General features: G+C 52.7%; 1 protein-coding gene across 1 annotated transcript in view; it reads right to left on the bottom strand.

Annotated features, from left to right (window-relative positions):
- Window positions 1–18,213, bottom strand: part of LRP1 (LDL receptor related protein 1) — an 85,725-nt gene extending 67,512 nt beyond the window's left edge. Inside the window, 6 exon segments of the mRNA XM_031651048.1 lie at window positions 1,385–1,648; window positions 1,775–1,903; window positions 3,364–3,483; window positions 5,673–5,810; window positions 8,587–8,709; window positions 18,147–18,213. Of these exon segments, the coding sequence (XP_031506908.1) occupies window positions 1,385–1,648; window positions 1,775–1,903; window positions 3,364–3,483; window positions 5,673–5,810; window positions 8,587–8,709; window positions 18,147–18,213 (841 nt within the window).
- Between the last annotated feature and the right edge of the window lie 4,697 nt (window positions 18,214–22,910).

Genomic DNA, 22,910 nt, shown 5'->3' with positions numbered 1-22,910 from the left:
GGCAATAGACATGGAACAGGGGGAGGGCAGCTGCACAAGAGGGTCTAGTGCCAATCCCACCCTATCGGCCATGGGGTTCCCTGAGCCACCCACGCGTTAAGAGCTCAGCCAACCAGGCTTGACAACCCCCAGCTCAGCACCCCAAGGAGGACACATGTCTGATCACAGGTGAGCTGTGGACCTATCACAAGGACGCTATCAGGGATGCTCTGGAGGAGCCAAAGGCTGAAATGTGAACCTTAAGCTGAGGCCACGGAGAGTGAGGGCTCTCAGAAGGACCCCTGCTCTCCACCATCCCGGGGAGGGGCCTTTCTCTCTCCCAGAATGAATCCCTTGTAATCTCCTGGGATCTTTCTTTCCATCACAAGAACCAAATAAAGAAACTTGAAGATCTTCTAGAGAGGCCCAAGGTTCACAATCCTCAATTCAAAGCGTGCTATCCTTTACCACTGGCTTTCACTCTAGTTAATCTGATCTGGACAGATAAGCTCAAACCCATTATGCAGATTAGGAAACCAAGGCAGAGATGGGAATTCTGGTTTACTAAACAGTCAGGGATCAAGTTAGTCTCCCTCAGGGGGTCAGATCAACCACAGGCCAGATTCTTCCTCTCAGCCCTGTGGTGCATTTCGTTGGAAATGTGATGCTGCCAGATGTTGACTTTAAGGCTGCTGGTGTAACAGCATCTGAGATGGGCAGGGCTGTTCCTGGCAGTGGGTCTACACCCAGCTATGCTCGCGCCCCTTCCTGTGACACCCCTTCTTCCACAACTAGGACAGCAAAGTGTAGCCTAGGTAGGAGCCTGAATGGAAGCATCCAGGATATTCTAAAATCTCATGTGGCTCACGCTTCTCTCCCAGCCTCATTCACTGCCACAAAGCCACAGAGAAATAACCTCAGTACTGCCCTCCCCCGATGGCAGCAGAGAGTCCATTGGCAATGGTCCCCGAGGGAAACGATGGCCCATGGAGACAGAGCAGCTGGGCCCCAGCTCCTTTACCCTCAGCTGCAGCCTAACAGGGCACCTCAGGCTTCCGCTCCTTCTTTCCCTAGCCTTGGCTCCCACCGCACTGGAAAGTCCCTCTGCAGTCTAGTCAACACTCCCCTCTCAGAGAAGGGACAGTCCCTGGTCTCTGGAGATTGACCATTCATTGCCCCCTCAGCCCTTGGCCAGAAATGCAGGGACCATCCAGACACTTGCTCAGAGAGCTGGGAGGGAGCTCTGCCCCTGCCTCAAACACACACCATTGTATCCAGCCTCCTGCTTCTCCTGCCCCAGACAGGAGCCATCCTGTGTAACTCCCGGCCTCTGTTCCAGACAGCTTCCAGCTTTCCTGTCTCCCCTACCCTCCCCAGCCCTCCAAGCTGAGAGCAGGTGACTCACGGTGCAGACTGAGGGAGATGTTGATGGTGTGCTCATCCACAAAGCCCTTTAGGCCAGGCATGCGGGCACACTTGAGCTGCGTCTGGGCAGCATTGTCCCCAACATGCACCCAGCATACGGTCTCATTGGCGTAGCTGAAGTCCATGGCTGTGGTCTGCCGAGTGCTCGTAGGTGTGATGGTAGACACCTGGGCCCCACTCAGGTACGTGGCCAAGATGTTCTGGGAGTTGGCTATCAACAGCACAGGGGGCCGGTCTACTGGCTCTGAGAATGGGGAAGAGAAGAGTCAGTGTAGCCAGGGCTCTAGGACCACCTCTCAGGCCACCACCCATCAGGGAATAGCATTGAGGGGGCTTAGTTAGCACTGTGGCCACAGGCAACCCCACCCACCATTCTTGGCCTTGCAGGAGCGGTTATCCGGCTGCAGCAGGTATCCTTCGACACAGCCACATACAAAGGAGCCATCTGTGTTGGTGCATAGCTGGCTGCAGGTGCCGTACACTGAACACTCATCAAAATCTGCCGGGGAAAGGACAAGAATGTGGTCATTTCCAGTGTGACAAGGGCAGGGAAGTGGGTGATCATCAGACGTGACCAACGTGTCCATCCTTACAGCCACCTTGAAGGACAGTTCGGCAGAATCTATTACAGCATGAAATGTGCAAACCTTATCACTCAGCAAGTCTAGTCTTGGAATCCACTCTAGAGAAACACACATGTGCATATCATTCATTCATGCAGGGAAGATTTATTGAGTCCCCACTATGTGTCAGGTGCCAGAGGTACATCAGTGAACTTTAAAATAGACCCACATTGCTGTCCTCAGGAAACTTATATTCAGATAATAAATGAAATATAGTTACTATAATAACAAATGAAGGCCGGGCGCGGTGGCTCAAGCCTGTAATCCCAGCACTTTGGGAGGCCGAGACGGGTGGATCACGAGGTCAGGAGATCGAGACCATCCTGGCTAACACGGTGAAACCCCGTCTCTATTAAGAAATACAAAAAACTAGCCAGGCGAGGTGGCGGGCGCCTGTAGTCCCAGCTACTCGGGAGGCTGAGGCAGGAGAATGGCGTGAACCCGGGAGGCGGAGCTTGCAGTGAGCTGAGATCCGGCCACTGCACTCCAGCCTGGGTGAAAAACAAATGAAACAAAGTAAATAAAGTATATGTTAGAGGTGCTAGTGCCACGGAAAGAGAACAGGGATGGAGAATGCAGATGGCAGGGGTATGATTTTAGAGGAGTCAGGGGACAGCCTGACTGAGAAGGTGGCACCTGAGAAGGTGGCATTTGCGCAAAGACCCGAGGGAGGCAAATTTAAAACAGAAAAGTTTGCATTGCTTGTAGCAGTGAAAAATTGGGAACATCTTACTCATCAACAGGGAGGTGACTAAGTAAACTGTGGTAAAAGTCATACGTCACAGTGGTTTCTAAAAGAATGATGTAGATCTTTACATATTAATACAGAAAAAAATTGTGGAACATATTGATGAGTGAAAAACTTGAAAATAATACATACAGTATAGTATCATTTACGCAAAAAAGAGCACACAGTACTCTTGAGCAGTACTTCCAATTAGATTTTCTGTGAATACACACAGACAAACGCATAAAAAGGGGCCTGAAAGAGAGAGAGCAAACTGATAATAGAGTTGAACTCCAGGGAGAAGGGAAGGGGACCAGAATTGAGGGGGATTTGTCAAAGGGGACTTTGGTTTTATCTGTTAATGCTTCAGTTTTTTACAACAGAAAAATTTACATATAAACTATAATTTTAAGGTGAATTTTTAAAAGTCTGGTGGAAGCAAATGGTTAGAGCTCACAGTCATGCCCTGGGGTGGTGGCACCCCCTCTCTTGCACCTTCCTTCTAGTTTCTTATTCCAGCCAAGCTCCCTACCCCTCTCTGCCCCTCCCTGCCCACCTCAACTGGCCACTGGCACACACACATGCACACAGGCATATGCACTCACATACCTTTGCAGGTCTTGCTGTCTGCCTGAAGCTGAAAGCTGCTGTTGCAGTAGCAGGTGGGCCCATCGAGTGTGGGGACACAATGGTGCTGGCAGCCCAGGCGAGAGCAGTTGCCTCGCAGCTCTGTGTGGGGGCAGGAGAGACACATTCAGGTCACCAGATCTGGCACCCGCACGCAGGCCACACCCTTCCCCTAAACCCAGTCAACCTTCAGAAACCACTTCTAAGGGCTGCAGTGTCAGAGATGGAAGGGGCCTTAGGAAGCATCTACCATATTTCACAAGTGAAGAAACTGATGCCCAGAGAGGCTATAAGAAAAGCCTAAGGTCACACAGCAAGTGATGGCTTAGAACCCACATGTCCCTGTTCTGGATGTTCTGGGCTACCTCTGTCCCCATTGAGAGGGGTTCTGGCACTTTGTTGGGGTCATCAGGAAGAGGGGACGGTGTGTCTTATCCCTTTCGTATGCCTCTTGTCCACACTGCCTGGAGATTACAATGTTGGCTTCAGCTGGGGCTGAAGATTGGGCATGGAATTGTGTCTGTCCCCACAGGATCCCAGCTCTGGCCTGGAAGCACCCGTCTAACTCATCCCCCAAGCCCTAGAGGCCTCAGAGAGAAGACCTAAGGCCCAGGTAGAGGACGGGAAGGAGGAGCAAAACTGGTTCCCTCTGGATTCTTTTCTAATCTTTCTCCTGCCACTGACCCACTTCCACAGGGGAGACAGAAGGGAATGAGACAGGAGGGGGGAGAGGTGGGAGAGCAGTTGCCCCCCCTAGACCAGCGACCCAGTTAATGGCCTTGCGTGGGGCCAGGCAGCCTGGCCACAAAGACCCCTTTGTCCAGCGGCCTCACACCCTGGCTTCCCCCTCCACCCCCACCTAGGAGAGAGAGCCGCCCAAGATGCTAAGACGTTTAGAGGCACTAAGCCTGCCAGGAAGAGTTGGGATGGGGGGCCAAACCCCAGCAATTCTTTCTCCTCCCCACTTCCACCCGAGAGCCATTCGTGCTGCCTGCCCAGCCTTCCTCCACAGAGGGGGAAAATACCATTTGCTCTGGAAAACCTAGAAAAGAGTAACTTTTCTGGGTATAGGGTGAGGGGATGAGGAGGCCAATTTCTGTAATATCAGAGAAGGAGGTTCAGACCTGAGGTTTTTGAAGTTCTCTGTTGTTTTAGAGACTGTAAAGGTACTCAAAAGGAAGCAAACTTGAACACACGCCACCCGAGAGGAAGGGGTGCGCGTTGTCATTTAAGTCAGCCCCTAGGCCCACATTCTGCATCCTGTCCCAGGAGCTTCAGATGAAAACATGCAAAACCAACCAAAGAAAGGGAGAAAAATCTTCCACAAACTCCCTTGCTCCATCCTCCCTGCTCCTTCCTAGTGAACAGGATCCAGACAAGTCTCCTCCCACAGACAGATGTTTTCTCGGGCACACAGCACAGGACGCTGCCCCCACACCCAAGCACAGCCCCTCCCCTAGGGCCACGCTCATGGCCTCTCAAAGCCTCATGGCCTCTCAAAGCTGGCCTCTTGCTCTGGGCCTGGACCCGGAGGACAAGAGAAGGGAGAAGCCATTATTCCCTAACATGCAGGCTTGAGGCTCTTCCTCCCCCGACACGACTCTCAAATGCTCACGCTGTGACCGGACTCTCCATGGCCCACAGGGCCCTTTGGGGTAAAGACTGTAGAGCTGGTGACCTGAGCCACAGGCTGGAAGCAGTCTGACTTATCATCCTAATGTTCCCACCTCGGCCTGAATGGTTTTCCTATCAACCACCTCAGACAGTCCAGACTGTCAGAGAGGGAGGGACCAAGGCAGCTTTAGGGCCCCCCAAAGATCTGCAGCTCCTGGGGGATGCCTTCTAGGGCACCCATAGGGGTGGCAGGTGGACTAAACTAGATTGCTAAGCTTTAGTCACAGCACCTCTGCTCCTCCCTGTGTTCACACTCAGGCTTCATGCAGAAAACCTTTTGAAGAAAGGATCATACTATTTTAAAAAATGTATGAAAACACTGATCTCTCATCTTACAGAAGAAAAACTGCGACCTGGAGAGCAGTAGTGACTAGTCCGAGAACATAGAGCCAGAGGGAAGTGCCCAGGCTAGGGCCCACGGCTGAGGCCCACAGGGCTGTCTGACCAAGCTCCAGGCCCATGGGGCACATCAATTTCATTTGCTCTCTGAAGGCAAATCTAGGCAGGGGACCAGGACAAGGCCTCATCCCCACTGAAGGTGCCAGGACAGTCCTCGGAAGGTGGGCTGGCAACATGCTGCATCCACACAGGAGAGTAGAGAGTGGAAAAGTGCTTACCTCGGCAGTGGGGCCCCTCATCTGAGCCGTCCATGCAGTCCTGGACTCCATTGCAGAGGCGAGACATGGGAACACACAGCTCGGTACCCAGGCAGTTATGCTCGTTTGGCTGGCATCGCTGGGCCTTGCTCTGTGGACCTGAGGGCAGACAGAAGGGTGGGTATGAACAAGCTGGCTATGGTGGCTCTCTGGCCAGCTGTTCACTGGGGACGAGGGGAGATAAAACTGGGGTTTCAGATCTCAGGAGGTCTCAGGGCTAGTTAGACTCTTCCACCTAGAACTCTGTTACGGCATTCCCCACAGTAGTCACACACCTGTAGGCAAACAGGCGGAGGTAGAGACTAGGCCTTCAGCAAAGAGTCCACCCCCGCAATGTCCCATACCTATGGACCCCAATGCCTCAACATTCTATGCTCAGGAGACAGGCTGAGGATAGCCTGGTTTTTTATGGTGACTGAGGTCAGTAAAAGTTTTGATGATGCCGGGAGTGATGGCTCCTGCCTGTAATCCTAGCACTTTGGGAGGCTGAGGTGGGCAGATCACTTGAGGTCAAGAGTTCAAGATGAGCCTGGCCAACATGGTGAAACCCCGTCTCTACTAAAAAATGCAAAAAATTAGCCAGGCATGGTGGCATGCACCTGTAGTCCCAGCTACTCGGGAGGCTGAGGCATGAGAATCGCTTGAACCCAGGAGGCAGAAGTTGCAGTGAGCTGAGATTGCACCACTGCACTCCAGCCTGGATGACAGAGCGAGATCTGTCTCAAAACAAACAAACAAAAACAGGTTTTGATGAGCTGAGGGAAGCAGAGTCCATGGCAGAGAAACTCCAATGATAAAGAAAAACTCCTTCCCGTAGCTCCCAGTTTGCAGAACCCAGGGCCAAGAGTGGTACCAAATGTTCTAGACCTTCACTGTCCAATACGTAGCCCAGCCACATGTGGCTATCAAGCACTGGAAAGGCAACAAGTTCAAACTGTAAGTATAAAATGTACACTGGATTTTGATGACTTACCAGAAAAATGCAAAAGATTGCTAATGATTTTATATGAATATACTGTACTAAAGAGATAATAGTTTGGATCCACTGGATAAAATATTCAAATTAATTTCATCTGTTCATTTTTACCTTTTTTATGTGGCTACTAGAAAATTTCAAAATAGCACATGTGGTTTTTAATACATTTCTATTGGACAGCACTATTCTAGACTTCCAACCCCAAAGCGACAGGCCTGATAGAAGGATTTGGGAAGAATCAAAGGTTGCGGTCTGGCCAGGCATGGTGGGTCACGCCTATAGTCCCAGAACTCTGGGAAGCTGTGTCAGGAGGATCAGAGGATCACTTGAGGTCAGGAGTTTGAGATCAGCCAAGGCAACATAGTGAGACCCCACCTCTTAAAAAAAAAAAAAAAAAAAGAAGGTTGTGACCAACTGGTCATATCATCTCTGGAACTTCCTTTGTTGCTCTGGAGGATGGATGAGATAGAGAGACTACTGTCTATTGGCCCCCAAGCCTGGACATGGTGTGTGAGTGACAGTGTCTATGATCCATGTGTGCCTGGACAGGAGTCCACGTACACAACTGAGGGTGTGGCTGTATAGCATGCAGGGGTGTGTAGTGAGAGTGTATCTGTGTGTCTTTCTGTATGCTGGTGTTTCTGGCCTCAGTATGTGAGTTTCCATGTGAATCAATCTGAGTTTCTGTGTCTGGGGACATCTGTCTGAGTATACAGTGTGTTTCTGCATCCACATTTGAGTGTGACTCTGTGTTACTGGGAGAATGTGTTTGTGCCTTTGGGTGGGAGGTGGGCTCATCAGTGCCAGGTGGGTCTGTGTGTGATGTTATGAGTCCAGGGGGTATGAGCGTGAACAGAGTAGTAATGCATATAAGGTGAGGTTTACAGCAAACTGAAGGAAGAATGAACAAAAAGAGCCAGATCTGGCCCTTCTGCATGACTTTCTTTACTTCTAATGCCCAAGAATCAGGGTCAAAAGTGTGGGGGAGCAGGTGGCATCAGACAAGAAGAGACTCCAGGCTGAAGCACCCCGCCATACATATACTCGCTGAATACCCCGGCCCCCACCCTCCAGGGCAGAGTGTAGGGGTAAGGCAGAGCCCATTCGTGGCTCCCTTTCCAGCCCTAAATTTACCCCTGATAATTATGGGTGGGGGTGTGGGGACAGGACACCAGATAGGACTGGAGCAGGATAAAGCCCACGAGAGAGAACAGAGACAGACCTAGGAATGCAGGGTCGCTTTGACCCTGGCCCAGATTAACCAAGCAGGGGAGGGGCTAAAGGTGGAGCCACCAGGACTGTGCCAGCTATCCAGGACTCTGGGGTCCCACCAACAAGTTCTCCACCTCCCTTGGCAGGGCAAAAGCTGGGCGGGGACCTTTCTCCCAGTTAAAACAGCTGCCTCTGATTACACCACTTACTGGGGGCAGGGGAAGGCGGGGGTGGCGGGAAACGCACAGGGGTGGGGCTTCTGGTATGGGGCTGAGCAAGCGCCAGTGGCCTCTGGCCCGAGAGCAAAAGGACAGAGGAAGATCTGAGGATCCGACAAGACCTGGGGCCAATCATCAACGGTCAGGGAGGATGAGAGGGGGAACGAGGGAAGAGCTGGAAGGAAAGGGAGGCCAGGCCATCTTCTAGCAAAGTTGTCAGCCCAGAGAACACTGTCTTGGGGTGCATCACCTGAGGGAGAAATCTGAGGCGCCATTTCTAAGCCCAACAGGCACCACGCGAAGCATTCTGAAGGGGGTAAAGGACAGTTTTAGCTGTGTCATGGACAAATACAATCACTGCGCAAGGTCCATGCCAGGCTAGGGATCAGCTGTCCTCCTCCCAAACATCTGCCAAAGGAAGAGGGATAAGTTAAGGGTTTGGGGAGAAGAATCCAGAAAAGGTACTTACAAATCTCAGGGGCCTCGTCAGATCCGTCTGGGCAGTCCCTCTCACCATCACACCGCCAGCCCTTTGAGATACAGGTGATTTGATCTCTGCAGGCAAACTGCTTGGGGCTGCAAGTCTTAGGGGCTAGAGCAAGGAAAGAAAGGGGATATAAATGAAGGGTGGAGGCTGACTCTGTGGCCCTAAAGTTCCTTAGGACTCCTCTTCCTTCCCTAGCATCAGTTTCCATCTGGCCCAGACCCTGAGCCATGGTCTATGTGCCTGAGGGTGTCAGGGGGTGGCTTTGGGTAGTTCCTACACACCGTGTATCTGTGGTGGGGGTGGGGGGATCCAGAAGCACATTTTACTGCACCCCTCCAAGTCCTCTAGGCTGCCTGTTCCTAGGAGTCAGGGTCAAAGCCTTTGCTATTTTTGGTTACTGTGATCAGACATCAGCACCCCCTGGCTTTGATGACAGAGTGATGGTGAAGGGGGGTACATTTAGGCCTTGACATGTTTTCTCTTTATCTTCCTCTGACTACTACTACAGGCCCAGAGCTGGTCTTATCCAACCTCTCTGCTTCTCTGCCTTCTGGGACGCTCCTGGTCCCCTGACCCATCACCCCATACTTCCCAACCCCTAATCACTAGGCCCCTAGCTGGAAGCAGTGGGGAGGGATGCCTTTCGCACACACAGTAGTTGGAGATGGTATTAGCAGAGGCACAGGAGGGCAAGGCTGGGCAGGAATGGGCAGGATGGAGAGCCCTGCTTCCATCTCCATTCCCTAATTTTTTTTTTTTTTTTTTTTTTGAGGCAAGGTCTCACTCCGTCCCCCAGGCTGGAGTGCAGTGGCACAATCTCAGCTCACTGCAACCACCACTTCCCGGGCTCAAGCAATTCTCCCGCCTCAGCCTCCCCAGTGGCTGGAACTACAGACATGCATCACCATGTCCAGCTAATTTTTGTATTTTTAGTAGAGACAGGGTTTCGCCATGTTGCCCATGCTGGTCTCAAACTCCTGACCTCAGGTGATCCACCTGTCTTGTCCTCTCCATTCTCTAAAGACACAGCCTCCCTTGGTTAGACCTCAGGGGTAGTTTCAGTAGACATCCTTAGAGGGAAGAAGCACCTAAAGATTTTCAAGATATCAGAATTGGGGAGCAGAGGAAGGGGGATGGCTGAAATGAACTCTAGGAACTGGTTTCAGTCCAGTCAACCTAGTTAGCTACTATATTCAGGACCTCTTGGCCCTACCCTCCCACCCCAACCAGACTTCTTTCACTCCTACCCATTCTCTTCCCTCATCCCCAAGGAGGAATTAAGAGTGGTGACAAGTAACTCTCTCTTTTTTTTTTTTTTTTTGAGATGGAGTTCTGCTCTTATTGCCCAGGCTGGAGTGCAATGGCGCAATCTTGGCTCACTGCAACTTCTGCCTCCCGGGTTCAAGGGATTCTCCTGCCTCAGCCTCCTGAGTAGTTGGGATTACAGGCATGCACCACCACGTGCAGCTAATTTTGTATTTTTAGTAGAGACAGGGTTTCTCCATGTTGGTCAGGCTGGTCTCGAACTCCCGACCTCAGCTGATCCATCTGTCTCAGCCTCCCAAAGCGCTGGGATTACAGGAGTGAGCCATCGTGCCTGGCTGACAACTAACTCTTGTTGTGGGCTCAGTATGTGCCAAGAACTGTGGTAAAGCAGTTTTTTCCATGTATCATCTTATTTAATCCCCTCCACAGTATGACAAAGTGGGGACAACTAATACCACCATTTCACAGATGAAGAAATTGAGCCAGGTGACTTGGCCAGGGTCAAATAGCTGGCAAGTGACAAAACCAGGACTCAGACCAGCTAAGCTGACTCCAAACTCTGAACCAGTGAAATCCACACCAGACCTCCCATTCCCACTCCTCCCAACCTCTGTCACCACATCCTTCACAGGAGGAACAGTCACCCACCCCTTCTCCCCCACCCAAGGCTGGGCTCCCAGTCTCCCGGCCTTTCGTGCCTTTTCCTCAGCCTGTGCCATCGCATTTCTATTCTGCTGGCACACACTGAAGGCCAGCTCTATGCCAGGCACTGCACTAGGCATCAGGGTGCCAAGGAGGGTGAGATGACCCTCTGCCCCGCAGAAGCCAGAGTCGCCTGAGAAGACAGCTGTACCCAACTAATGCAAATGCAGGGCAGAGACAGAAGTATAAGGAAAATGTCAGGGGGGTTCAGAGGAGGGAGGGAGTCTGATGGGAGCCACACCGAGATGTCCTCCCTCCTAACCCCCACCGCTGGCAGGGGGGACCGCACTCAGGCCCCTGGCCAAAATGACCGAGTTCAGGAAACACATCAAGGATGGCCTAGCCAGGCTCCCCCTTCAGCCCCCCTCTCCTGGCCCCCACCCTGAGCCTGGAATAAAGGCCCCTTGAGGAGGTGGATAATGCTGAGTTCATTGCCCCACTGGGCCAGCTGTGAGGTCTTCCCGGGAAACACAGCCCGCCAGCCTAGTTAGCATGCCGGAGAACTGTCCGCTTCCCCTGACCAGCCGTGGCCGGCTGAGGGGGAAGAGGGGGGCTGGAATGGGACTCAGAGGCAGATGGGATGTTTGGAGCCCAGAAACAGACCCCCGTGCCACCCACCTGGGACTTGGTCCATGCCCTGGCTCCTCCCAGGGGCAGAGCGCACAGCCAAGGCCTGAGGTCACTGGGTGGTCACCTAACCTCCCCTCCATTTCACATCCCAGCTATGGTGCCCCCTCCTTTAGCCTTCACTGAGTCCCCCCGCTGTCCCCCACCCCCATTTTTGGCCTGAACTCCACAGAGGAAACAGCAGCTGGCAAACTCCAAAAGCTGGAATGAGAGAGATTCACAAACCAGATGTGCTCTTGCAGGGAGGGGATGGGGGATGGGGCAAGTGAAAGGAAGAGGAGGGACCAGGCCCCTATCCCACAGCAGCACCAGGGGAGGGGGCCACATCTCCTGAGGGCCTGGCCAGCACAAGGATTGCAGAGAGATACGTGAAAGAACTTCCTGTCAGGGCTGATGTTGAAGGCCCCAGGAATCTGGAGTGAGAAGGCTAAGGCCTGTCTTTGATTTCCTTCAGCGGGAGAGGGAAGAAAGAAACAAATAAACGACTTTGGGGCAGTCTACACAGCCAAGGGAAGCCTCACTCAGAGCTGGGAGGGAGCCGTGATGGGGGTGGGGTAGGACACTTATCATCTGCTTAGAGGGAAAGCCAACCCCACTCCCCTCAGCAGAGCCTTCTGTGTCTGAATCCAGCACCCAGAAAACCCACCTTTGTGGCCTGCAGTTTAGATGAGAGAACAACATCGCGCTAAGGCCTTCCCACCTCCTGGCCCACATGAGAGAACCTGGCGGTCTCCATGACTGATAGAAGCTAACCCTTTCACCTTGCTAACCACCTGCCACTGATTGGAAATACAGTAACTATTAACTCATTTAGTTCCTACAACCCTGTGAGGTGGGTGCCCTTGCAACCCCCATCTCACACATGAGGAAGCTGAGGCACAGAGTGACGGTAACTGAGCAGGTGGTTTCCTCATTGGCCATGGAATGGAGCCAGGTTAAGAAAGGAAACCAGGCCAGGCATGGTGGCTCACGCCTGTAATCCCAGTACTTTGGGAGGCCAAGGCGGGCGGACCACGAGGTCAGAAGATCGAGATCATTCTGGCTAACGCGGTGAAACCCCGTCTCTACTAAAAATACAAAAAATTAGCTGGGCGTGGTGGCGGGCACCTGTAGTCCCAGCTACTTGGGAGGCTGAGGCAGGTGAACCAGGGAGGCGGAGCTTGCAGTGAACTGAGATCGCACCACTGCACTCCAGCCTGGCAACAGAGAGAGAAAGATAAAGAAAGGAAAGAAAGAAAGGGAGGGAGGGAGGGAGTGAGAGAGGAAGGAAGGAAGGAAGGAAGGAAGGAAGGAAGGAAGGAAGGAAGGAAACCAGCTGGGCGCAGTGGCTCCTGCCTGTAGTACCAGTACTTTGGGAGGTGGAGGCGGAGATGGGCAGATCACTTGAGGTCAGGAGTTCGAGATCAGCCTGGGCAACATGGTGAAACCCCGTCTCTACTAAAAATACAAAAATTAGCGGGAGGCGGAGGTTGCGGTAAGCAGATATTGTGCCATTGCACTCCAGCCTGGGTGATGGAGTGAGATTCTGTCTCAAAAACAAAACAAAACAAAAACAAAAAACAAGGAAGGGAAATTACAGGGAGCACGCTGTCGTTCTCTGGCCCTGGCAGTGGGGAGAGGATTATGAGGGGTGGCCTTCAGGGCTCCTCAGAGAGGAGGGGAGGGCACAGAGGAGAGAGAGAGGAGCAAGAATGGGACAGAGGAAGGGGAAGACAGGCAGGAGAAGAAGGAGGAGAGAACTAGAGAGGAAGGAGAGGGAGTGAGTTTAGAGGAAGAACACCAGGACACAGGGGCCGTCTGTTCTCAGCTTTGCCTGAAGATGAATGTGACTGCCATGCTAACTTGGCCAACACCCTGCCCCACCCCCCCAAACCCAGGCACCCAGCCCAGCCATGGCCCCCAGGGCCACCAAACTGGAGCCAGGGCAGGAGGTGTAGAGTTGGGTGTGCGTCCAGACACAACACAGACCCCACTGCCCTGCTTAAGCCTTGGCTGTCATCCTCTGTCCCATTCTGGGACCTTAGGGGTGGGGAAGTGGGGTGAGAATTCCTGGCCAGAGAAGGTGACAGCGAAGTCCAACCCTGAAGGAGTCTTCTCCAGAGGAGGGGAACCCATCCTTTGATACCCCTTGAGGGAGCGAGGGCGAGGTCGAGGAAGAGAGCTAAGACCTTAGAGGTGCTTCTTAAAGGACAAGCAGACTCAGGGACTGCAAAAGCATGACAGGGACCCTTGGGGCCCTTTTTAAGAGTGGACACAGCAGAAGGAGAGATAGGCTCCCCTCTGAGATAGGTGAGAGGGGGGTTTTCGAAAGGGAACCACATGATATAGCTAAGGGAACAGAGTTGGGGGAGGATGCTCAAGGGGGCGGGGACAGAGCCTGCAGGAATCTGAATTTTCAACCCTATGGGGGTGGGGCAGCAAGGGCCTCCCAAACCTAAACCGAGAGGTTTTCATTGAATTTTATGTATTTTGGGTGTTGCCCGGTGGCTCCTTCCTGAGGCTCAGACACATTTTTGTCATTCCTGAGTCTGGGCCTCTGCTTTGCGGCCTGGACAGACAGACAGACAGGGGAGGGGAAGGGTCTCCGCTTCCATTCTGAGTCAATATTGACGCAGCAGGACATTAGCCTGACCCGTGACCTCCCCCACCAGCTTTTCCTTTCCCCACAAATAAAAGCCAGACCCCTAGAAGGCCTCCAGAGGTCACCATATCACTCACCAGGCATTTCTAAGCCTCCCCTCCTTCTCCCCCCACCCCAGCCACACACGGCTTATGCTCACCAGAGTAAAAGCTCCAAGCTCTTGACTCACTCCTTACATTTTTCTCCAGTTCTTAGGCTCCTGGTCAGGAGGAAGTTCTGCCAGAAGTCTAACCTCCCTCCTTCCTTCTGAAATACCTCCTTTCTCCCTCCTAGCCCACAAAGGGTATCAAGTTCTTTTCTTCCAGAAACATTCTCTCCAAAACCCATTCCCCAAATTAGTGGAGGGGGAAGAAGAAAGAGGAAGTCGGAGGAAAGTGGAGAGGAAACTTTTGGTGCTGAACTGGACACTGGGTCTGGCCAGGAAGGGGGAAAAATAGCCAAAACAGAGGGGAGGGAGCTAGGGGATAAGTGGGGAAGCCCCAAGAGACTCTTGCTCCCAAGAAGCTTTTGGGATACCAAGAGGCCTAGACGTGGGTAAATGGAGATAGGCAGAGAAAAATAAGACAAGTTACAGAGACGCAGAAAGAAGGGCAGATAATGTCACAAAGGTTTGGCAGTAAGAGATGAACCGAGAGGGTGAGAGACAGAGTTTCTAAAAAGCCAAGACAGCGCACACTGAGAGACAGACAGAAAGACAGACAGACAGGCAGAAAAGCCAGGAAGGGGGCTCAGTCCAGAAATTGCCAAGGCGATGACACAGTTGTCCTGGGATGAACCCAGAGAATGACTACCCCATTGGGCCTAGGGTAGGGTGGGAGCAAGATCTGTCCTAGCTTGGAGAGACAGTGTCGGTCCTAGGCAGTGCCGGATGCAAGGGAGACCCAGAATAGGGACCACTACAACCCCTGGAGTCAGAAGGGTAGAAAGGAGGAAGGAAAATGGAGCTCTTCCATCAGGGAAGCTAAGGCCTGGGGGGAGAGGCTCTCATCTCCCTTGGGGGAGCAAGAGGGACCACTCTCCACATATACCCCTCACCTCCTTCCCAGGGAGGGTTTATATTGGTGCCTGAGGCCATCGCACCGGAAACACTCCAAAGCCAACTGCTTCCTTCTCCAAACAATGCAGGATCCTGCTAACCAGGCTGAAATCTGGGACAGAAGGGGGAGGCAGGTTCTCTACCGCTCAAATCCAGAACCACCAAGTCAGGGGCCTTCCCACAGTACCATTCAACTGCACCCAGATGCCTCAAGAGCAATAAGCCCACACCCAGAGCTGGAGGACCTGAAAGGTAGAGAGTCTAAGGAGCAAGGAGGACCCTGAGAAGAGAGTACTGGGAGGGAATAAAACTAGGCTTTGGGGTTCTGATGTGCAAGGGCTCACACTGCAGCAGGAGGAGACAGAGTTAGACTTGAGTGAGGAAGGGCTTCCCAAAAGGTAAGGAAGGGGTTTTGAAGAATGGGGGCATCTGGACAGGAACTGACTGGCCAGAACCTGGGCTGTCATCCTTTGGGAGGCTCAGTGATGGAAGGGTGGTTGAGGGTTAAAAAAAAAAAATGGAGAAAATGAAGAGAGGAGAGAGAACAAGAGAACAAGATCAGAAGAAAAAGATGTCTAGTGAAGCAGCCCTAAACATCAAAATATCCCTCCAACCCCAAAATGAATTTCTACACATTCTTGCTTTAAAAGACAGTGAGGCAAAGGGAGACGTTTAGGATGTGAGTCTGATCAGGGAGAAAGGAGTTTGGAACTTTCTCTCAGGGATCCAGGACGCTAACACCCCAGCTTCGTAACTCACTTCCACTGTACCTACTCTAGTAACTGGTAATATGCTGGCTCAAGGGGGTGGGTGGAGAAAGGTCAGGAAAAAGGGAGGGAGGAAGTCAGCCTTATTCTCTGAGCTGTATCTGTCTGGGGGTACCCTCCCCACTAGAAAATGTTCCCCAATCTCAGCAGGGCCCTCAATAGTCCCTCTTCCCATTCTCCACCCCATCTTTCTCCAATCTCTCCAGCAGCAGGTACACTCAATTTTGTCACTAGTGGGGAGTGATGTTACTCCCCAAAGGGCAGGGGACCCCGGAGGCAGATTCAGACACAGAAGAGAAAGTAGAAGAGGTAGGAAAGCCCCTAGGATTGCTGCACTGGAGAGAAAGCAGCAAGGCTGTGATAGCAGGAGGAAGATTACATACTAAGTCAGGTGAGCTGGGTCATTTTCATTCTCTGGAAAGTAAACAAGAAAGTTCAGTGTTGATGGACCCCGAGGCAAGAGGGCAGGGGTTAGGGATAAGGGATCCTCTAGGCTGCCTCTGGATGGAGTTGAACTTACATTTCTGTGCAATTCTCCTTTCTCACCACCCTGTACCCAAGAGTGGGGTGGAGCTGATTATTTATATTCCCACTCCCAAGGCAGAACCACTGGTGTGTGTTTCGGAAGGGTCCTCTCCTGGGGTTTCAGATAGTTTGATCTGAGCTGGAGATAGAGGGGGTATGGGTGAACATTTTAAGAAAGGGTAGGGAGATAAGGAGAACATGTCCAGTCTCTCTCTTCCACTAACTTGGTGTGGCAAATAGAACTCCTTTAGAGCCCTGGGAGTGACACTATCTGGGGTCCCTTCCTGACCTTCCTTGCTCTCCACAGAAACCCTCTTGCTGCTGCCTAACTCTAGCCACCCTCCTTCATGGGGCTTCTGATGGGTCTCTCTCTCTCTCAATTTTTTTTCTATTCCTCTCAGAAGTGGTTGCAACGCCAATCTCCCTGCCTCAGTTTCCCTTCTCACCTCACAGGGCTGAAAACAAGAGCAAAACACATGATAATGACAGGAGCTATGCACAGATAATGACTGGCTGTGCGATGTGTGGAGGATATTCAGGCAAAGCTCCTCTCCTACTCCGGGGCAGATAATTGGTGGGGTGGGGGTGGGGGTTAGACAGTCCCCAAGAGGGCACAACTGAGGGCCACTAAATATGTTTTTTGGGGGCACAGCTGCTTCCTCACCCTGTAAGTCTCCTCCCCCAATTGAAGCAAGTTAGGGAGAGGGAGGGAGATAGTCTGGTTTGAGAAAAACTTTCCCAATCCCACTCTAGCAGGACAGAGGAGGGGGTGTATGATGGTATTGGGCCCAGTTTTGTCTTTGGATGAGAGGGCTAAGATGACAGGAAGGGATGAGATCCCACCCCGTCTCAAATCAGGGACCTAGCCCAGCCCAACCCCATGACCCCAGCTTAACGCTTAAAGCTTGGGCAAGACTTGAACCAGTGACTCACAAGTAAGAGAAAAAAAACAGCTGACAAGAAAAGGGAAGAGAGGCACCCCATTTCCCCAAAAGGACGCAGTTCTAGCCTAAGCCTAACTCTGCAATATACAAAATGTGTGTATATGGGATTTTGGGCTTGGAGGGGTGCAGGGAATAAACCCATTTACTAAAGGAGCGTGGGGGCACAGCCATAATCCCTATCCAACCTCCAGCTCTCCTTCCAATCCAACTGTGATGAAGCCAGAAGTCAGGGAGAAGGCAGCCTCCCCCACCCTCCTACCCCAGCATTCCAGGCCATTCTCCAGTCCCCTTCCCCAATGATGACATCTGACGTTTTTTCATCTCAAAGCTCCCAGGAATTAAGAAGGAAAATTCAAAGTCACATAGTATGGCGAGCTCCCCCTCTCTGCCCCCCAACACAGCCCTACCCCAGGCCACTGACAGAGGCCCTGAGAGGGGGAAGAGCCCACTTCAGCACCCAGGCCTCCAGCCGGGGCTCTGGGGTCCATTTCAGCCCAAGCAGGGGGCCCTCCCTCTCCCCATCCACAGCCTTCCCGGGCCTGCCTGCCCTGTGCCCAGCAGGGTACCCCTGGCCTGGCTCCCCCTTCGAGCTACAGAGGTCACTGCAAAAAGCCCCCCCACCCCACCCCCACCCCCTTTTGCAGCCGAACATTGCAAATCCGGATTCCTTCACAATTCAGATGGGGGGTGGGGGGGTTGGAGGATGTAGGGGAGGCGGAGGCCCTCCCCGAACAGAGATAGGAAAAGAAGGCCTCTCCTCCCCAGGATCAGAAAAATGGGGATCCCTCTTCTCTGTACCCAGGCCTCTGGTCTTTGTTTGTGCTGGGGGGCCCCGGAAGCATCATTTGCCCAGGGCCCCCATCCCCCAAATCGGACCCCCATCCCCGCCCCCAGTCGGGCCGCTGCTGTGTCAGCTGGACTGGGATAACAAAAGGCACCCCCTCCCGCGTCTCCCTTCCCCATCCGTATGCAGGAGTGGGGGCTGGGGAGAGGGTGCCCCCAGGGGTCCAAGGGGGACGCGGAATCTCACTCACCGTCGATAGCGGCCGCGACCAGAGCTGAGAGCAGGGGCAGCAGCAGGAGCAACGGCGGGGTCAGCATGGTGTGGGCTGATGCAAGCAGCAGCCCCTTCCCCTCTGGTCCTGCTACTTCTCTTCTTCACCCCCCCCCCAATTGGGGGGTCCCCCTTTTCCTCCTTTCCCCCTCCTCCTTCTCTATTCTTATTCTTTCCTTCGGCAAAGCGCACCAGGGGCGTGGGTGAAGAGGAAGAGTTCCGAGCCCCTTGGGGAGGGCCTGCTGACTGGGGTGCGCCCCCTGCCCCCAAATCCAAACCCTTCACCCCACCCCCCCGCTTCACTCCTCGCTGCTCTTTCCCCCTCCCCTGGCGAAGCTCACAGCCCCATCTCGGAGCCGCCTCCGGCTGCAAAAATGCACAATTGGGAGGAGGCGGGGGGGGGGGTGGGGGGCGTGGACCGGGTAGGGGAGCCTTTCAAGGGGGCTTGATGGAGCTCTGGGGGTTCCCCTCGTTTCCGCCTCCTCAGTGCATGGGCCTGGAGCTCGCACCGCTGTTCCCCGGACTGAAGTGCCGAGGAGGGGGCTGATGGGGGAGAGGGAGGGGACGGGTAGAGGAGGGAGGGAGGGAAGGGGCGGGGAAAGAAAAAAGGTTGGTGGGGGGGAGAAAGAGCTACGCGGCAATCCGGTGAGTGCGCATGCGCCGGTTTGACGCGCTGCCCGGGGGAGGGGGACGCGGACCCGCGACAGGGTTAGGAGTTCTGGAAAGCGGTCCGAGCGTGGGGGTCCCGAGGACTCGCTAGCTAGTTTGGGGCCTGGGGCGCCCTCTCCCCTGGCTGGACCCTCATCCCTGGTGCTCCAGAGAGCTGAAGGGGCCGAGGGTGGGATTGGGCAGTGGGCGGAGAGCTGAGCGGCTCCCCTTTGAAACTCAGTGTCATACTCTAGATTTCAGGCTCCCTCCGGGGGCGTCCGGGACTCGGTGGTCTGGGCCGAGGCCCGATTTTCTAGGGGAACCCTGAAGGTGCCTCCTCTGCCCGGGGTGGGGACTGGGGCAGCCAGTCCGCGGGGAAGGTGCAGGGAAAGGCTGAGCTTTGATTTGGAGACTTTGGAAGACTGGACTGGGATTGGGGCCTGCGGAGGAGGGGGCGGGGTGGGGGAGGGACCGAGAGGACCCGCCCCCACCTTGCTCCCGGGCTCGGAGTAAACAGGGACACCCGCGGGGACACGCCGGAGCTTGTCCTCCCGCGTGGGACTCGGGGATGGAGCCCACCTTAGTACCCGCCCACCCTGCTCGCCCAGCCCTGGGCACGGGAGGGGCAGGCCCTGGTTTGGAGGGAGGTGAGTCACCAGCGGGTGGGGTTGAGGAAGGGCCACCCCCTTTCGCCCAAGAAGCCGGGGCTCATTTATTTTTCTGCTTTTTTTTTTTTTTTTTTTTTTTTTTTAAATACCTTCTGACTGGTTTGCCATCAATTCAGAGTTCTAGATTCCTAGAGCCAGGATTTGGAATAAGATGAGGGACTCTGGACCTTCATTTCCAGGCCTCGGGTTCCAAGAAGGTGTCTGCTGAGTGCCGGACCTTTGTCCCCAGGCTCAGCCCACACGGGAATGATACTTTGCAGAAGGCAGGCGCCGGGCGGTTCCCAGGGGCCAGTGAACGTGCTTCTGGCCACTGCCCCCTTCTGGGCGGCGTTTTATGGCTGTTCCCTTAGTGTCTGACTTTCTGGGTGTCTGCATGTCAGAGTTCAAGGAGCCGGGCAGACGACGTCGGCTGCCAAAAATTGACGCTGGAGAGGAGGGACGATTCCCCCTTTTACGTTCTAGTCACGGAAAGATCCCCACTCCAGTCTGTCCTTGGCAGAAACAGGAGCAGCACAAAGGACTTGCCTCCTAATGACAGTGATCTCAACCTTTAGCTTCTTCCAGCCGGCTTTGCTCAGCGCCGTGGCCACCTGCCTTTAGTCTCCCGGGCTAGAAACCTCAGACTTTTTGCCAACTCAAGGGGGCCTTTCCTTCCTATATCCAATCTTGCCAGCCTATGCTCCAGGCTTGTCGTTTTTTTTCCTTTGAAATATATCTCAGATTTCCTCCATTTCCACTGCTGGAGAGTTGCTCCAGGCAAGAATAGGGTCTTATTTCTCCTTTTATCCAGCTCCCATAGCCCAATACAGTGTGAGACGCACTGTGGGGACTCACCAAATGCCTACCAGGTTCCTCCCAGGGCCCCTCCCAGTATTGGGATTCAAGTGAAATCAGGTTGAAACAGACTTGGGACAGCTTGACAGCTTTGAAAGGAAAATGGTATCTGGAGCAACCACATGTAGCCTGAAAGGGCTTGAAGGGGCTTTCCTCCCTCCCCCTACCCATCTGTCAGGTGACTCTTCCAAAAACTGCTCTCCCTGTGTCTCTTCCTTGCTGGGGAAACTCTAGTGGGTGTCTATAGACCAGAGTCAAATGTGAACTCCTCTTCAGTCATGGTCTTCCAAAACCTGGCCTCAGTCGGCATGCACTTCTCACTTGCAACCTCCTATCCCCTGCTATATCCTGAATGTGAATGTGTATTAACTTTATATTGTTAAAAAAAAAAAAAAAAAAGTAATAACTAGTGGTTAAAAAAAGTACAGGAAGGTACAAAGTAAAAGGAAACTTGATGCTCTCCACACCCCCATTTTTCAGCTGCACCCTTAGAGTAACTTCTATTAACAGTTCTTCAGGTCTCCCCTACCAGCAGAATTTCCCCCCCACACCCTGCCCCCAGAGTCTTGCCCTGTTGCCCAGGTTGGAGTGCAGTGGCCTTATCTCGGCTCACTACAACCTCTGTGTCCCAGATTTGGCAATTCTCCTGCCTTGGCCTCCCGAGTAGCTGGGATTACAGGCACACGCCACTATGCCCAGCTAATGTTTTTGTATTTTTGGTAGAGACGGGATTTCACCATGTTGGCCAGGCTGTTCTTGAACTCCTGACCACGTGATCTCCCCTCCTCAGGCTCCCAGAGTGCTGGGATTACAGGTGTGAGCCACCGTGCCCGGCCAGGGGAGTTTTTAAAACAGTAACATACAGGCCAGGTGTGGTGGCTCATGCCTGCAATCCCAACACTTTGGGAGGCCAAGGCAGGCGGATCACTTTTCAGGAGTTCGAGACCAGACTGGCTAACATGGCGGAACCCCATCTCTACTAAAAATACAAAAATGAGCCAGGTATGGTGACGCATACCTGTAATCCCAGCTACTGGGGAAGCTGAGGCACGAGAATCGCTTGAACCCGAGAGGTGGAGGTTGCGGTGAGCCGAGGTCGTGCCACTGTACTCCAGCCTGAGCAACAGAGGGAGACCCTCTCTCAAATAAATAAATAAATAAATAGATAGATAAATAAATAAATAAATAAAACAGTAATATACAAATATAAGTGAATATCCTTTAAAACCACAAAGGAACTCATATGATATATACTGTTCTGTAAGTTGCCTTTTTTTCAATTAACTTAGCTTGATCCCTTTCCACATTGCATGAACGCATTTAGCTTACCCTTTTATCTTGGCTACTTGGAATCTCCTTGCTTGGATGTTCCACAATTTGCTGGTATTGTTGGGCACTTGGGTTATTTCCAGCAGGTGAACTGCTCAGGGTATGTCTGTAAGGTGAGAGAATGCGTATTTATGTCTTTTTTTTTTTTTTTTTTTGAGACGGAGTTGCACTTTTGTTGCCCAGGCTGGAGTGCAGTGGCATGATCTCGGCTGACTGCAACCTCTGCCTCCCAGGTTCAAACTATTCTCCTGCCTCAGCCTCCCGAGTAGTTGAGATTACAGGCGCCCGTCACCATGCCTGGCTCATTTTTGTATTTTTAGTAGAGACAGGGTTTCTCCATGTTGGCCAGGCTGGTCTCAAACTCCTGACCTCAGGTGATCCACCCACCTTAGCCTCTCAAAGTGCTGGGATTACAGGTGTGAGCCACCTCGCCCTGCTGAGAATGCATATTTCTACCTGAGCCATTGATTATACAGTTCCCCTGCTCCTCTACCCTCCTCAGAAAAGCCCTCCTGTTATTCTCGCTCTGCCCATCTCTCCTGTTCCAAACTTGTATTCAGGATAGCTTCAGTATCCAGAGTGTAGCACTTTATTACTTTATTTTGTGGGCTCTATATCCACCACTAGACTATATACTCCTTGAGGGCAGGAACCATGTCTTTTTCTTCTTTGTTTCCACCCAGCGTGAGAGGCTCTTGATTGGTAAAAGGAATGTTAGGACTAGAATTGCCTTCCCTGGAACAGGATGTGACTTCAAGCATCTTCTTCCCTCTCTTTCTCCTATAGCATTCATTGTTTGATCCTCTCCGCCTCAGCGCCTTCTCTTCCTCCCCACATCTGTTCTTAAGAGGCATTTTCAAATTCTTGGGTTGGGATTATAACCAAAATAGTAGGGAATCATGGAGGAATTCTCTGCAATTCATGATTGATACCTGGAATGGTGATTAGGGCAAAGAAGCTAGTGTGGGGAAAGGGTATCTCCTTTTTCAGGTCGCTCAGCAAATTACAAAATACTCCCTTTTCTAAGTATAATAGGGCCTGGGCTGGGGCATTAATTGGGCAGCTCTGGAACTGAATGTCAAGCCAGAGGCTAGCACCACCTAGTGGTCAGTTAAGGAAGTGTGCGTAGGAAGGGTATCTCGGAAAAGTCTGACGGCAGGCGGAGAGAGGGAGAAGGACCAGTATTTATTGAGCGCTGACCATGTCCCAGGCCCACGCAGTGGACTTTATTTACAGTATCAGCTCACTTAAGTCTACCTTTTGTC

The sequence above is a fragment of the Papio anubis genome, chromosome 9 (genome assembly GCF_008728515.1).
Source record: "Papio anubis isolate 15944 chromosome 9, Panubis1.0, whole genome shotgun sequence".
In the NCBI taxonomy this organism is placed as follows: Eukaryota; Metazoa; Chordata; class Mammalia; order Primates; family Cercopithecidae; genus Papio; species Papio anubis.
The sequence above is the reverse complement of the archived record's forward strand: the minus strand, read 5'-3'. Positions and strand labels throughout refer to the sequence as shown.